At 40.6% G+C, this 15,640-nt stretch overlaps 1 protein-coding gene across 1 annotated transcript in view; it reads right to left on the bottom strand.

Moving 5' to 3' along the window:
- The window catches only part of CACNA1C (calcium voltage-gated channel subunit alpha1 C), a 1,426,303-nt gene that overhangs the window by 648,079 nt on the left and 762,584 nt on the right, over window positions 1-15,640 (bottom strand). Inside the window, 3 exon segments of the mRNA XM_053719677.1 lie at window positions 1,165-1,372; window positions 4,886-5,111; window positions 5,779-5,939. Of these exon segments, the coding sequence (XP_053575652.1) occupies window positions 1,165-1,372; window positions 4,886-5,111; window positions 5,779-5,939 (595 nt within the window).

The raw sequence follows: 15,640 nt of genomic DNA, 5'->3' as shown, positions 1-15,640 counted from the left end.
AACTTCTGTCCCTCACACATGTAAAAGTGCCTGCTGCTGCCAAATTAACCTTTTTCCCAGGGTTCCAGCCCAACAAATTCTTGCAGGCTTAAAGGTTTACCCCCTCAGTGCCAGTCTCCTCCAGAAGACAAAAAAAAGGCACTTACCTGCATCTAGCCGTCCAGCAGGAGGACAACCTACCCGTTATGAGAGGAAGTCACTCCTCACAGAGACCTGTAGAGAAAAGAAAGATCAGAGCAAACCTCTGGCTTTCTATTTTAGGGCAGCAACAATGTTAGGAAAACGCAGTAAGGCCCACCTCACAAGTTCCTAACTGCTTTAAAGCCACCACTACTCTACTGAAGAGATTAACGTGGACTACTGCTATACCCAGAACACCGGAAAGATCAGAGCAAACCTACTCTGGCTTTTAACATAATAAAATCTTGCTTGTAGCGAAGAATCCAATTTTCTTCAGACACCAAAAACTTTACCTCCTCCATTGACAGAGGCAAAGAGAATGACTGGCGTTTGTGGGAAGGGGAGTGATACTTAACAGTTTGACTGTGGTCCTCTTTGCCTCCTCCTGCTGGCCAGGAGTGATATTCCCAACAGTAATTGAGGATGCTGTGGACTCACCATATTTTAGGAAAGAAATCTATTTTTTTGTTTGTTTGTTTTTCATTTATTATGTTTTTAATTGAATGATTATGCCACAGGTCCTGGTGAACAAAAAAAATGTCTAGGAACTTAGCAACCCAGGCAATTCATAACTATACAAAATTATGTACATGCATTGTGGGGTTGTAGTAAATGAGATCCAAACACTACAGCTGCTAAATAAAGTATATCATTTTACTTTGTTTTCAATGTACACCATTTTGACAATATGAAGGAAACCTAAATTATCAGTATCACTAGCATTATTAAATAATTTGATTGTAATATTACATATTATACGCCCCAAACTCCCATAACAAAAACAGAGCTATCATATCCTACATTATATTTAAAACAAAATTAAAAAAACGAAGATCCATATGTCATATAGCCAATATATGGAAATACAATTTGAATAAAATTATTTTATTTTTTTTTAATGTCGTCACATTTGATTTTAGTCTTTGCTGTTATATTACAACATATTGTGATATAAGTGGACGTGTAAAACATTTTTTACTGTACCTGAAAGACAGTGAGCAGGGCTTGTGGAAAGTTATCAAATGTGCTTCTGCGAGTTGGCATCTCATCAAAGTTAAACTTTCCGCCAAAAAGCTGCATTCCCAGCAAAGAGAAGATTATAATGAAGAGGAAGAGGAGGAGCAACAGAGACGCAATTGAGCGCACAGAGTTTAGCAAGGAGGCCACAAGATTACTTAGAGAGTTCCAATACCTGCAATAAAAGCAACAAGCTTGGTAAAATAAATACACTGTAAGGTTTCACAAAAACATTTAACAAAGCAACAAAATATAGAATTGAAAGTATAATATAGGTATTTTTTAATTTGCTGTAAAAACAAAGGCAAGTGTTTTCTAAAGAAGTTAATCCATTTCTCTTAAAACCACATAGTATTGATCTGAAAACCACTACTGTACAGAAATAAAGGTGTTAAACAGTTCTAAAACCATTGACACTGCTGCTATGTTAATCTATTGCAAGGGGACAGAACAATTGTGTAATTACAAGGTATTTAAAGGGACACTAAACCCAAATTTTTTCTTTCATGATTCAGATAGAGCATGCAATTTAGCAACTTTCTAATTTACTCCTATTATCAATTTTTCTTCGTTCTCTTGCTATCTTTATTTAAAAAGCAGGAATGTGATGCATAGGAGCCGGCCCATTTTTAGTTGAGAACCTTGGTTATGCTTGCTTATTGGTGGGTAAATGTAAACATCCAATAAGCAAGCACTATCCATGGTGCTGAACCTAAAATGGTCTGGCCGCTTAGTTTTACATTCCTGCTTTTAAAAGAAAGATAGCAAGAGAACGGAAAAAAAAGATAATAGAAGTAAATTAGAAAGTTGCTTAAAATTGCATGCTCTATCTGAATCATGAAAGAAAAAATTGGGTTCAGTGTCCCTTTAAGGTCTATTTAAACAAGGTCTTTAATAAAGATGAAGCAAAATAGTTTCAAATCAGATCATATTGATATGATCTACAAACTGCTTAAATACAAATATATTAGAATTTGTGGCTTGAATTTACCAGCTGCTTTCAAAAGGCATTAAACTGTGATAAGAATTATCTTTCTGACAAATGTTAAGAAGATTTTTTTATTTTTTTCAGTCTTTTAGACTGTAAATCTGAGCAATTAATTATGGAAATACCTCTCAGATTTACCACTGTTTCAAATAGAATTAGGTGAGACGAAGATCTCTCTCCTAAAATGTTCAAGCATAATTGTTCAGCCATGGCACTACATGGAGGATTTCATTAAAATAAATCACTTATTTTCCTCAACTACTTGCCTGCATTTTATAAATGATGGCGTAGATTACAAGTGGAGCACTGCAATGCGCTAACACTGCTCAAGCTCTTTTTTTTTGCAATCATATTACAAGTTCAAAGTAATATATAAGTGCTTGATTTAAAGCCCAGTGTGCACTAACACTTGAATGCAGATAGCGCAGGTGCCCCAAATCATTCACATAACAGACTTCTATGGGGGTGCACAAGAAAGCACTAAGCCGAAGGTGCGCTAAGGCTTAAAGGAATTTAAAAAAATAAAATTAATGTTAAAGGGATGTTATATGCTGAGTTAAACTACAGTAGCATGCTTACTACTCACCATGCTATTGTTTTTTCCCTCTGTACCAGCAGATGTCTTCAAAGTCATTCCTATTTTACACCTTACAATTATTAGTTAGTGAAGCTCTACAGCTTCAAACTGGGTGCAGCCATCTTGGAGCTTATATTTGTTATGTAACTTTAAACTGTGCAAAAAAAATGCAAAACAACACTTCCACTCTCTATTATGTAAGCTAAACTGAAGTGAAAGGTACAGCTGTCAAAAAGCCGTTATCACAGACAGGGCTGACTCAAGATATTTTGCTGCAAGAATGCAATGATGCCCCTCCCCACTAGTAACATTACTTAGCATATCAACCTACTAGCCTAACCGCTGACTTTACTAAGCCTGCCTACCTGCATGTAACAAATGCATATGTACAATTGTGCAAAAAATGTGATGAACGGTAGGGAAGATATCCACTTGTCCTACCTTTAATGTCACCCCTGACCGGTTCTCTGTCTTTGTGCATGAAGAGGTTATCCTGCTGGTGGAGCCTGTGAATTCCCCCACAGAGACAGAGGACAGGAATGGTCTGGGTCTGACACTGGCTGACTTAGTCACTAAAGTGCGGCCCCTTGTCAAGTGCTGCCTGGGTTTGTTTGACCCACTTGGTCCCGTGGTTGAGCCGGCCCTGATCACAGATATGTGAACGTGCACTGCTTCTATCACAGGATGAAATAACACGCGAGCTACAAGATGGCGGCCCCCAGTATAAAATGCATAGCTTTACCAGCTGGATTCCGTAGTTTGTTAAAAAATAAGAGAACAGTTTTAAAGAGAACTGCAGGTATAGGAGGTAAACAGTAGTATGATGAGTAACAGCCATCCTACCGTAGTTGTACCAAGCAGTTTAATGTCTCTTTAAGACTGTTATGAGAGTCTTGTTCTACAAGTAGGGAAGAATAAAATGTTTCAATGTTTAGCCATACTTGGGATAGCACTATCCATGTAGAAATAAAATTAAACCTACTCCACAAAGTTGCCAAATTTGGGGCCTTCCCAGTCCAACACCTTGTGGTATCATATACCTTTAAATAACTTTTAAAACATTATTTCCAAAAAAATCCTTTAATTTCCATTTAATATGTATACATATGAGTGAAATAGTATACATTTGTTTTGTTACGCATATATTCAAGCCTTAACACTTTACTTCAGGTTTACAAGAGCGCTACATTTTTCAGTGTTATTATGTGTTGTGCTCAAGTACAAGACATAACTCACCACTTGTAATATGGGTGATAATAGTGCACACTGTGCTATACAATCAGTAAAGGGTGCGGGGAAAAAAATAATGTTTGACATATTAATATTTTCTGGTAAATCTTTTTTTTTCCCCATTCACTTGTAATACCAGATATGCACTATTCTTAGAGCAGGGTCCCAATATGGATAACACACTTAGTGCTACCAGTTGCGCAGCTTGTGATCCACTTGTAATCAAGCCATTTATGTCTCTGTTTGACTGTGTGTGTATCTGTTGAGGGAAGAAAGTTTCAAGCACTATCCTAAGACAGAGAAATTTGCATTTTAGAATATTTTTCAAATCACTATGAGTGCATATTAACAAGTGAACACTGCAAATCTATTAGCAAATTAACTTATTATTGATACAGAACATAACAAATAGAAATACTTATAACAGAGGAATAAGAATTCTGTTGTTTCAGATATTTATCTATATAGTCATGACTCATCGTCGACTCTATGGGGCCAATTTATTAAGGGCCAAATGGCCCTGAATGTACCTGTTTCTTCAGGCTCGCCGGAAACAGGAGTTAAGAAGCAGCGGTCTTAAGACTGATGCTTCTTAACTCGTATGCCTCCTCTGAGGCTGCGGACATCAATCTGCCCAATCTCATACGATCGGGTTGATTGACACCCTCCCTGCTAGCGGCCGGTTGGCCGCGAATCTGCAGGGGGCGGCATTTCACAAGCAGTTCACCAGAACTGCTTGTGCAATGTTAAATGCCGACAGCGTATGCAGTCGTCATTCAGCGATGTCGGGCGCCGCGGACATAATCTGCTACAGCGGATCATGTCTGTCTGACAAATGATAAATCGGCCCCTATAAATAAAACTTTATGTGTTTTGTAGATTCAAAGAGATACCTGGTTATCTTGAATATTCTGAGTAGACGCACACAGCGAAGGACAGAAATACCCAAAGGTGACATAATTTTGGTTTCCACTAATATCGTCTCCAGGATCCCCCCACAGACAATAAAACAGTCAAAACGATTAAAGAGTGAGACAAAGTAAGCTTGGAGCCCAAGACTGTACATCTTCAAAAGCATTTCTGCTGTAAACAGAGCCAAAAGGACTTTGTTGGCTGTGTCTGAAAATTAGAAACAAAACACAAAATATAAGATGGTTATTCGTGCTTTAAAATACAATCTTTTTCCAATTCTTAAATATATGAATATAATAATTACCACAGACATTGTGGATCTAGACCATAAGGATTGGGAGAGGTACCAACAACGCTTACCACAAAGCTAAATATGAAGAGTTCAGAGTGGTACTAGTAGTGAGCTTCATCTTTTACTATATATTCCAGTGTTTATTGTTTATTTAAAACTCCCCTCCTGTATCTATGCTTGCATGGGGCAAAACACTTGATATGTAAAAGAAGGAATTGCCTTGTAATGTCAGGGCAGATGGCACCTTTGACTTATAGGGATGCTGCAGTAATGAACGGGGGATATTAGCAACCCCAACACCCCCAATAACTACAATTATATACAACAATCAATGGAGAAGGAGTGAGAAACTAGTTCCCACTGAAAACAGATCCAGAAAATGAATCTCAAAGATATTTTGTATATTTGGAGTAAATTTTAAAAGTATATGAGTATGCCTCTCCGTGACTGGAAAAGCAAATAACTATTCAACCAACACCCTAGATTTCACTGGCTCTGTCCATCAGTCTTGAAAAGGTTGTTAATCTAACTATCTCCCTGAATAAGATTAGGTCATTTGATTGTCCTGGTCAGAATACTCACCCTGAACTTCAGTGAGCCAATCCGGTTGGTTGTAGTGCTCGGATGCAATAGTGAGTGTATTCAGGAACACCAAGAATATAACCAACCAATAGAAGATATTTGACTTCACTGCCGCCCGACACTTTCTCCGACAGAACCGGTTCCATCTCCGCCAGTAGCGACTACAGTGGACAAAAGAAGGGTCAAAAAATAACTTACATTTATTTAGGTTATGTTGGGGATAAAAGCATCGGCTTTACTAAGTATCAAATCAAACCTATATTCTGCTGATGAGAACTAATAAGTTTGAAACAGCTGTCCAGAAGTGTACTATTTTGCTGCACTTACCTGTGCAAAAAAACATATGTATATTTCATTTGCATATGTTACCCAGAGTTTTCTATTGAATTGGGAAAAATGCATACAGAATACTTCTGTGGGAGAGCAAGCAGGGATACTTGCCTGGATGTGCTAATTAGCTATACAATACATTTTCTAAAAAAAAAATAATTTAGAGGTATTATATGAAATACATCAAAGAGAATACAAAAAGCTTATAGGATCGAATCATAATTGCATAACAGAAGCACATTTTAAGTAGATTAACTGGGTAACAAAAATTACCAATTGAAATTAATGATATCAGTATTTAGGAGATAAATAACAGAAATGTAAATGAGAAATAAGTTAGTGGTAATATAGTAAAGAGTGAGGATTAAACAGTTAAAGGGACAGGGGACCTAAACATGTTCTATAGCAATTTGGATAGAACATACAATTTTAATCAATTTTCCAATTTACTTCTATTAGTAAATGTGCTTCATTCTCTTGTTATCGTTTGCTGAAGGAACATTGGCAGCTAGCTGAACATCTAGTTAGCCAATCACAAGAGACAAATGTGTGTAGGCACCAATCAGCAGCTAGCTCACCCTGGTGTGCGTATTCTATTTCAACAAGGAATACTAAGAGAGCAAAGCACATTAGAAAAACAGAATTTATGCTTACCTGATAAATTACTTTCTCCAACGGTGTGTCCGGTCCACGGCGTCATCCATTACTTGTGGGAATATTCTCTTCCCCAACAGGAAATGGCAAAGAGCACAGCAAAAGCTGTCCATATAGCCCCTCCTTGGCTCCGCCCCCCCAGTCATTCGACCGACGGTTAGGAGAAAAAAAAAGAGAAACTATAGGGTGCCGTGGTGACTGTAGTGTATAGAGAAAGAAATTTTTCAAACCTGATTAAAAAACCAGGGTGGGCCGTGGACCGGACACACCGTTGGAGAAAGTAATTTATCAGGCAAGCATAAATTCTGTTTTCTCCAACATTGGTGTGTCCGGGCCACGGCGTCATCCATTACTTGTGGGACCCAATACCAAAGCTTTAGGACACGGATGAAGGGAGGGAGCAAATCAGGTTACCTAAACGGAAGGCACCACGGCTTGCAAGACCTTTCTCCCAAAAACAGCCTCCGAAGAAGCAAAAGTATCAAATTTGTAAAATTTGGCAAAAGTGTGCAGAGAAGACCAAGTCGCTGCCTTACATATCTGATCAACAGAAGCCTCGTTCTTGAAGGCCCATGTGGAAGCCACAGCTCTAGTAGAGTGAGCTGTGATTCGTTCAGGAGGCTGCCGTCCGGCAGTCTCATAAGCCAATCGGATAATGCTTTTCAGCCAGAAAGACAGAGAGGTAGCCGTAGCTTTTTGTCCTCTCCTCTTACCAGAGTAAACGACAAACAAAGATGAGGTTTGTCTAAAATCCTTAGTTGCTTCTAAATAGAACTTTAAAGCACGAACTACATCTAAATTGTGTAACAAACGTTCCTTCTTTGAAACTGGATTCGGACACAGAGAAGGAACAACTATTTCCTGGTTAATATTCCTGTTGGAAACAACTTTCGGAAGAAAACCAGGCTTAGTACGCAAAACGACCTTATCTGCATGGAACACCAGATAGGGTGGATTACACTGCAAAGCAGCTAATTCAGAAACTCTTCTTGCAGAAGAAATAGCAACCAAAAACAGAACTTTCCAAGATAGTAACTTGATATCTATGGACTGTAGAGGTTCAAACGGAACCCCTTGAAGAACTGAAAGAACTAAATTTAGACTCCAAGGAGGAGTCAAAGCCTGTACAAAACCTTGTATATCTGGCACAGCTGCCAGTCGTTTGTGTAACAAGACAGATAAAGCAGAAATCTGTCCTTTTAGAGAACTCGCTGACAATCCCTTATCCAAACCGTCTTGAAGAAAGGAGAGGATCTTAGGAATTTTAATCTTACTCCAAGAGAATCCCTTGGATTCACACCAACAGATATATCTTTTCCATATTTTATGGTAAATCTTTCTAGTCACAGGTTTTCTGGCTTGGACCAGAGTATCTATCACAGAATCTGAAAACCCACGCTTGGATAAAATCAAACGTTCAATTTCCAAGCAGTCAGCTGTAGAGAAACTAGATTTGGATGTTCGAATGGACCTTGTATTAGAAGATCCTGTCTCAAAGGTAGTTTCCATGGTGGAACCGATGACATATTCACCAGGTCTGCATACCAAGTCCTGCGCGGCCACGCAGGAGCTATCAGAATCACCGAGGCCTTCTCCTGTTTGATTTTGGCTACAAGCCTGGGGAGGAGAGGGAACGGTGGAAACGCATAAGCTAGGTTGAACGACCAAGGCGCCACTAATGCATCCACTAGAGTCGCCTTGGGATCCCTGGATCTGGACCCGTAGCAAGGAACCTTGAAGTTCAGACGGGACGCCATCAGATCCATGTCTGGAATGCCCCATAATTGAGTCAACTGGGCAAACACCTCCGGGTGGAGTTCCCACTCCCCCGGATGGAAAGACGGACGACTCAGGTAATCTGCCTCCCAGTCGTCTACTCCTGGGATGTGGATTGCAGATAGGTGGCAGGAGTGATCCTCCGCCCATTTGATGATTTTGGATACCTCTCTCATCGCCAAGGAACTCTTTGTTCCCCCCTGATGATTGATGTAAGCTACAGTCGTCATGTTGTCCGACTGGAATCTTATGAATCCGGCCTTCGCTAGTTGAGGCCAATCCTGGAAAGCATTGAATATCGCTCTCAGTTCCAGTATGTTTATCGGAAGAAGAGACTCTTCCCGAGACCATAGACCCTGAGCTTTCAGGGAGTCCCAGACCGCGCCCCAGCCTAATAGACTGGCGTCGGTCGTGACAATGACCCACTTTGGTCTGCGGACACTCATTCCCTGAGACTGGTGATCTTGGGACAACCACCAACGGAGTGAGTCTCTGGTTATCTGGTCTACTTGAATCTTTGGGGACAAGTCTGTATAATCCCCATTCCACTGCTTGAGCATGCACAGTTGTAATGGTCTTAGATGAATTCGAGCAAAAGGAACTATATCCATTGCTGCCACCATCAACCCTACTACTTCCATGCACTGAGCTATGGAAGGCTGTAGAATAGAGAGAAGAACTTGACAAGCGTTTCGAAGCTTTGACTTTCTGACTTCTGTCAAGAAGATCTTCATTTCTAAAGATTCTATTATTGTTCCCAAAAAGGGAACTCTTGTCGACGGATACAGGGAACTCTTTTCTACGTTCACCTTCCACCCGTGAGATCTGAGAAAGGCTAGAACGATGTCTGTATGAGCCTTTGCCTTGGAAAGAGACGACGCTTGAATTAGAATGTCGTCCAGGTAAGGTGCCACTGCAATGCCCCTTGGTCTTAGAACCACTAGAAGGGACCCAAGCACTTTTGTTAAAATTCTGGGAGCAGTGGCTAGTCCGAATGGAAGAGCCACGAACTGATAATGTTTGTCCAGAAAGGCGAACCTTAGGAACTGATGATGATCTTTGTGGATAGGAATATGTAGATACGCATCCTTTAAATCCACGGTAGTCATATATTGACCCTCCTGGATTGCAGGTAAAATTGTTTGAATGGTTTCCATTTTGAACGATGGAACTCTGAGAAATTTGTTTAGAATTTTTAAATCCAGAATTGGTCTGAAGGTTCCCTCTTTTTTGGGAACTACAAACAGATTTGAGTAAAACCCCTGACCTTGTTCCACAGTTGGAACTGGGTGTATCACTCTCATCTTTAACAGGTCTTCTACACAATGTAAGAATGCCTGTCTCTTTATTTGGTTTGAAGATAAGAGAGAAATGTGGAACCTTCCCCTTGGGGGTAGTTCCTTGAATTCTAGAAGATAACCCTGAGAGACTATTTCTAGTGCCCAGGGATCCTGAACATATCTTGCCCAAGCCTGAGCAAAGAGAGAGAGTCTGCCCCCTACTAGATCCGGTTCCGGATCGGGGGCTACCCCTTCATGCTGTTTTGGTAGCAGCAGCAGGCTTCTTGGCTTGTTTACCCTTGTTCCAGCCTTGCATTGGTTTCCAAGCTGGTTTAGTCTGGGAAGCGTTACCCTCTTGTCTAGAGGCTGCAGAGTTAGAAGCCGGTCCGTTCCTGAAGTTGCGAAATGAACGAAAATTGGACTTATTCTTAGCCTTGAAAGGCCTATCTTGTGGGAGGGCATGGCCCTTTCCCCCAGTGATATCTGAAATAATTTCCTTCAATTCTGGCCCAAAAAGGGTCTTACCTTTGAAAGGAATATTAAGCAATTTTGTCTTGGAAGATACATCCGCCGACCAAGACTTTAGCCAGAGCGCTCTATGCGCCACAATTGCAAACCCTGAATTTTTGGCCGCTAACATCGCTAACTGCAAAGCGGCGTCTAAAACAAAGGAATTAGCTAACTTAAGTGCGTGAATTCTGTCCATGACCTCCTCATATGGAGTCTCCCTACTGAGCGACTTTTCCAGTTCCTCGAACCAGAACCACGCCGCTGTAGTGACAGGAATAATGCACGAAATAGGTTGAAGGAGGTATCCTTGCTGTACAAAAATCTTTTTAAGCAAGCCCTCCAATTTTTTTATCCATAGGATCTTTGAAAGCACAGTTGTCCTCAATGGGAATGGTCGTGCATTTGGCTAGTGTAGAAACCGCCCCCTCGACCTTAGGGACTGTTTGCCATGTGTCCTTCCTGGGGTCAACCATGGGGAACAATTTCTTAAATATAGGAAGAGGGACAAAAGGTATGCCTGGCTTATCCCACTCCTTATTCACAATGTCCGCCACCCTTTTAGGTATCGGAAAGGCATCAGGGTGCACCGGGACCTCTAGGAACTTGTTCATCTTGCACAATTTTTCTGGGATGACCAGATTGTCACAATCATCCAGAGTAGATAGCACCTCCTTAAGTAATGCGCGGAGATGCTCTAATTTAAATTTAAATGTCACAACATCAGGTTCTGCCTGCTGAGAAATTCTTCCTGAATCAGAAATTTCTCCATCTGACAAACCCTCCCTCACTGCCACTTCAGACTGGTGTGATGGTATGACAGATAAATTATCATCAGCGCCCTCCTGCTCTACAGTGTTTAAAACAGAGCAATCGCGCTTTCTCTGAAATGCTGGCATTTTGGATAAAATATTAGCTATGGAGTTATCCATTACTGCCGTCAATTGTTGCATAGTAACAAGCATTGGCGCGCTAGAGGTACCAGGGGTCGCCTGCGCGGGCATAACTGGTATAGACACAGAAGGAGAGGATGCAGAACTATCCCTACTTCCTTCATCTGAGGAATCATCCTGGGCAACCTTACTAAATGTGACAGTACTGTCCTTACTTTGTTTGGACGCTATGGCACAATTATCACATACATTTTAAGGAGCAACCACCTTGGCCTCCATACATACAGAACATGACTAAACAGGCTTAAACTGGTTAAACAGACATGTTAAACAGGCTTAAACTGGTTAATAAAGCACAAAAACCGTTTTTACACAAAACCGTTACTGTCTCTTTAAATGTTAAACAGGGCACACTTTATTACTGAATATGTGAAAAACTATGAAGGAATTATCCAAACTTTACCAAAATTTCACCACAGTGTCTTAATGCATTCAAAGTATTGCACCCCAATTTTGAAGCTGTTAACCCTTAAAATGCGGAAACCGGAGCCGTTTTGCAATTTAACCCCACTACAGTCCCAGCCACAGCCTTTGCTGCGACTTCACTTATCCCAGGGGGGTATACGATACCAATTCCAGCCTTCTAGAAACGTTTTCTGTGGATACCAAACCCTCTCACATGCAGCTGCATGTACTGCACTCAAAAGAAACTGCGCAATAATGGCGCGAAAATGAGGCTCTGCCTACTACAGAGAAAGGCCCTTCCTGACTGGGAAGGTGTCTTAACTAGTGCCTGGCGATAAAAACGTTCCCCAAATATTAAAAAGTTTGAAATCCACTTCAAAACCTTAATAATAGCTTAATAAACAATCGATTTAGCCATTAAAAGTGTCCACCAGTTATTAGCCCATAATAAGCCCTTTATTCTATCTGAGTCTAAGAAAATGGCTTACCGATCCCCATGAGGGAAAATGACAGCCTTCCAGCATTACACAGTCTTGTAAGAAAAATGGCTAGTCATACCTTGAGCAGAAAAGTCTGCAAACTGTTCCCCCCAACTGAAGTTCTCTAGGCTCAACAGTCCTGTGTGGGAACAGCAATTGATTTTAGTTACTACTGCTAAAATCATACTCCTCTTTTAAACAGAACTCTTCATCTCTTTCTGTTTCAGAGTAAATAGTACATACCAGTACCATTTCAAAATAAAAAACTTTTGATAGAAGAATAAAAAACTACAACTAAACACCACAAACTCTTCACCATCTCCGTGGAGATGCTACTTGTTCAGAGCGGCAAAGAGAATGACTGGGGGGGGCAGAGCCAAGGAGGGGCTATATGGACAGCTTTTGCTGTGCTCTTTGCCATTTCCTGTTGGGGAAGAGAATATTCCCACAAGTAATGGATGACGCCGTGGACCGGACACACCAATGTTGGAGAAATAGAAGTGAATTTAAAATTGTCTTAAAATGACCTGCTTTTTCTGAATCATGCAACTGTAATTTTGACTTTCCTATCCCTTTAAGGGAGTAGTTATGGGGATCACTGGTAGAACAGATAAAGAAAAAAAAGTATTAGTCATAGAAGAGTTGGGGAAAGCTATATAGGTAGTGTAGGAGATAATGTTTAATTAACAGAACAATGAGATTGGGTGTTCTAGAGATCAATTTTCTAACAATAAAACAAAAGCTTTCTGGTAGACCACTTTGGAGAAAATGTACTATATCAGGGTCAATAAATGAGCAGCTTGGGATGTGACAGATTAGCTATAACAGTGAGTAGCCAAAGAGGTGGGTGCTGCATTTAGGGAAAGAGGTGTATGGTCTAAAAATAACCAATGAAGAAATTATGGGGATCACTGATAAAGCATTCTCGAGAAGAATTATAGGGTTGAGTAATCAAGGGAGAATATAATTAATAAAGCTGATCACTTGATGGCAGTGGCGTCACTAGGGGGGTTGCACCGCACCCGGGTGACACCCTCCAGGGGGTGACACCACCAGCCAATGTTTTTTTTTTTGTTTAATTTTTTAATTTTATTGAAATTCAAAGAAATACAATGTAGAGATGCATAGATTTTTTTTATTAGAGGGCCAGCAGTTGAGAACATTAGTGGGACTGGGGAAGTTGTAGAAACACTTAATTTTTTTGCCCCTTGAGCCCACGCCGCAATTTCTACAAATAGTTGTCCCGGCTACTTTTGCTTGTTTGTACTTTGCTCCTCCCCTGCCCAATTTCACTATGACTGTTGTGGGCATGACGTGGGGCTTGCAAAGTTGAGCTGCTAGCCTAAACCTGCCTGTCTGTGCTCACTGCTCAGTAGCATGTGGAGCAGCGGATTCACTCACTGCTGTGCTGTCTCTCTAAACACGAACCGGGAAATTGTGAGGGGAATGCCTGGCACCTGACCGCATTACTATCTGACACTGTCTCTAAAGTTAAGGAGCCAAGTATGATGCCCACCAGACCGGTACGGTTACGGTACACTAAGTGCACACTAAAGAGGTAGATGGGGAGGGCAGGCGGGGGTCTTGGGGTGAGCAGAGTGCAGAAGTGATTGGCCATAAGAAGCGGTAGGCACACGGCCCGGGACTGTGCACTGACAGACTTAGAACAGAGTCAGAGAGCAGAATTTTCAAAGTTTGCGCACCTAATCCTTTTCTTTAGTGATTTATTTTTAGAGTGCACTGTTTATCTTTCATTTGATACTCTGCTGAGCCAGGGAGCAACTCTAGACATGAATTTTATAATTAATGTGTCTGAGTTTTTGTGTGTGTGTCTGAGTGTTTTTGTGTGTGTGTCTGAGTGTTTTGTGTGCGTGTGTGTGTGTGTCTAAGTGTTTTTGTGTGTGTGTCTGAGTGTTTGTGTGTGTCTAAGTGTTTGTGTGTGTCTGAGTGTTTTTGTGTGTGTGTTTTTGTGTGTGTGTTTTTGTGTGTGTGTCTGAGTGTGTTTCCGAGTGTTTGTGTGTGCATCTGAGTGTGTTTTTATGTGTGTCTGAGTGTGTGTGTGTCTGAGTGTTTGTATGTTTGTGTGTGTCTGCTTTCTGTCCATTGGAGAAGTTTGCCTTTTCTATGAAATCCTCTTCTTGCAGTAAAAAAAACATTACTGGGGGGGGGGGACACGACACACTATAACTTACCGCACCAGGTGACACCAACCCTAGTGACGCCACTGCTTGATGGATTAAATCCTATTGGCTGATTTGAACAGCCAATAGGATTTAAGCAGCTCTCATTCTATTGGATGATGAATCATCCAATAGAATGAGAGCTGCTTAAATCCTATGTGCTGATTTGAACAGCAAATAGGATTTTAGCAGCTCTAATTCCTACTGGCTGATTCACATTTTTCAGCCAATAGAAAAGAAAGGGACGCCATATTGAATCGCGTACCTTGCATTGAAGATTCAGTGTAAGGCGGTGACCGTATGAAGAGGATGCTCCGCGCCGGATGTTTTCAGGATGGACCCGCTCCGCGCCACCGGGATCAAGATAGAAGATGCCGCCTGGATGAAGATTGAAGAGGCCGCCTGGATGAAGACTTCTCGCCTCCTGAATGAGGACTTCGCCGCCTGGATGAAGATCGTTCAAGCTGGACTTCAAATTAGGGTTTGGGCAGCAAAAGAGCTGAATGCCCTTTTAAGGGCAATGCCCATCCAAATGTCCTTTTCAGGGCAATGGGTAGCTTAGATTTTTTAGATATTTTTTTTTATTTTGTGGGTTTTGGGGAATGGGGGGTTGTAATGTTAGTGGGTCTTTTTTAAACAAATGTCAGGTAAAAGAGCTGTTTAACTTAGGGCAATGCCCTACATAAAGCTCTTTTAAGGGCTATTGGTAGTTTATTAGGTTTTTTATTTTGGGGTGGCATTTTTTTTAATAGGTATTAGAATAGGAATATTTTTTATTGTTTTTGATTATTTGTTTATTTTGTGTAATGTATTTCTTTTGTTTTGGGGTGGGTTTTTATTTTTAGATTAGGGCTTGGGCAGTTCATAAAAGAGCTGAATGCAGCTTAAAGGGCAGGAAAAAGAGCTTATTGCCCTTTTAAGGTCAATGCCCATACAAATGCCCTTTTCAGGGCAATGGGTATATTAGGTTTTACTTTATTTTTATTTTGTGGGATTGGGGGATGGGGGTTTGTATACTGTTAGGGGGTGTTTGTTTTCTATTGTAGCAAAAGAGCTGTTAACTTTAGGTCAATGCCCTACAAAGGGACCTTTTAATGGCCCCCAAAAGGCCCTTTTAAGGACCCTTGGTAGTTTATTCTAGATTAGCCTTTTTTATTTTGGGGTGTTTTTTTTTATTTTTGTTTTTTTAAAGGGTTCTAGAATAGGAATCATTTTATTTTTTTGGATAATTTTGTTTGTTATTTTTTGTAATGGTAGGTTTTTTTATTTTTTATTTTTTGTAATTGTAGGTTTTCGTG

The sequence above is a fragment of the Bombina bombina genome, chromosome 6 (assembly GCF_027579735.1).
Source record: "Bombina bombina isolate aBomBom1 chromosome 6, aBomBom1.pri, whole genome shotgun sequence".
Taxonomy (NCBI): Eukaryota; Metazoa; Chordata; class Amphibia; order Anura; family Bombinatoridae; genus Bombina; species Bombina bombina.
This window is presented reverse-complemented; position numbering and strand designations above follow the sequence as displayed.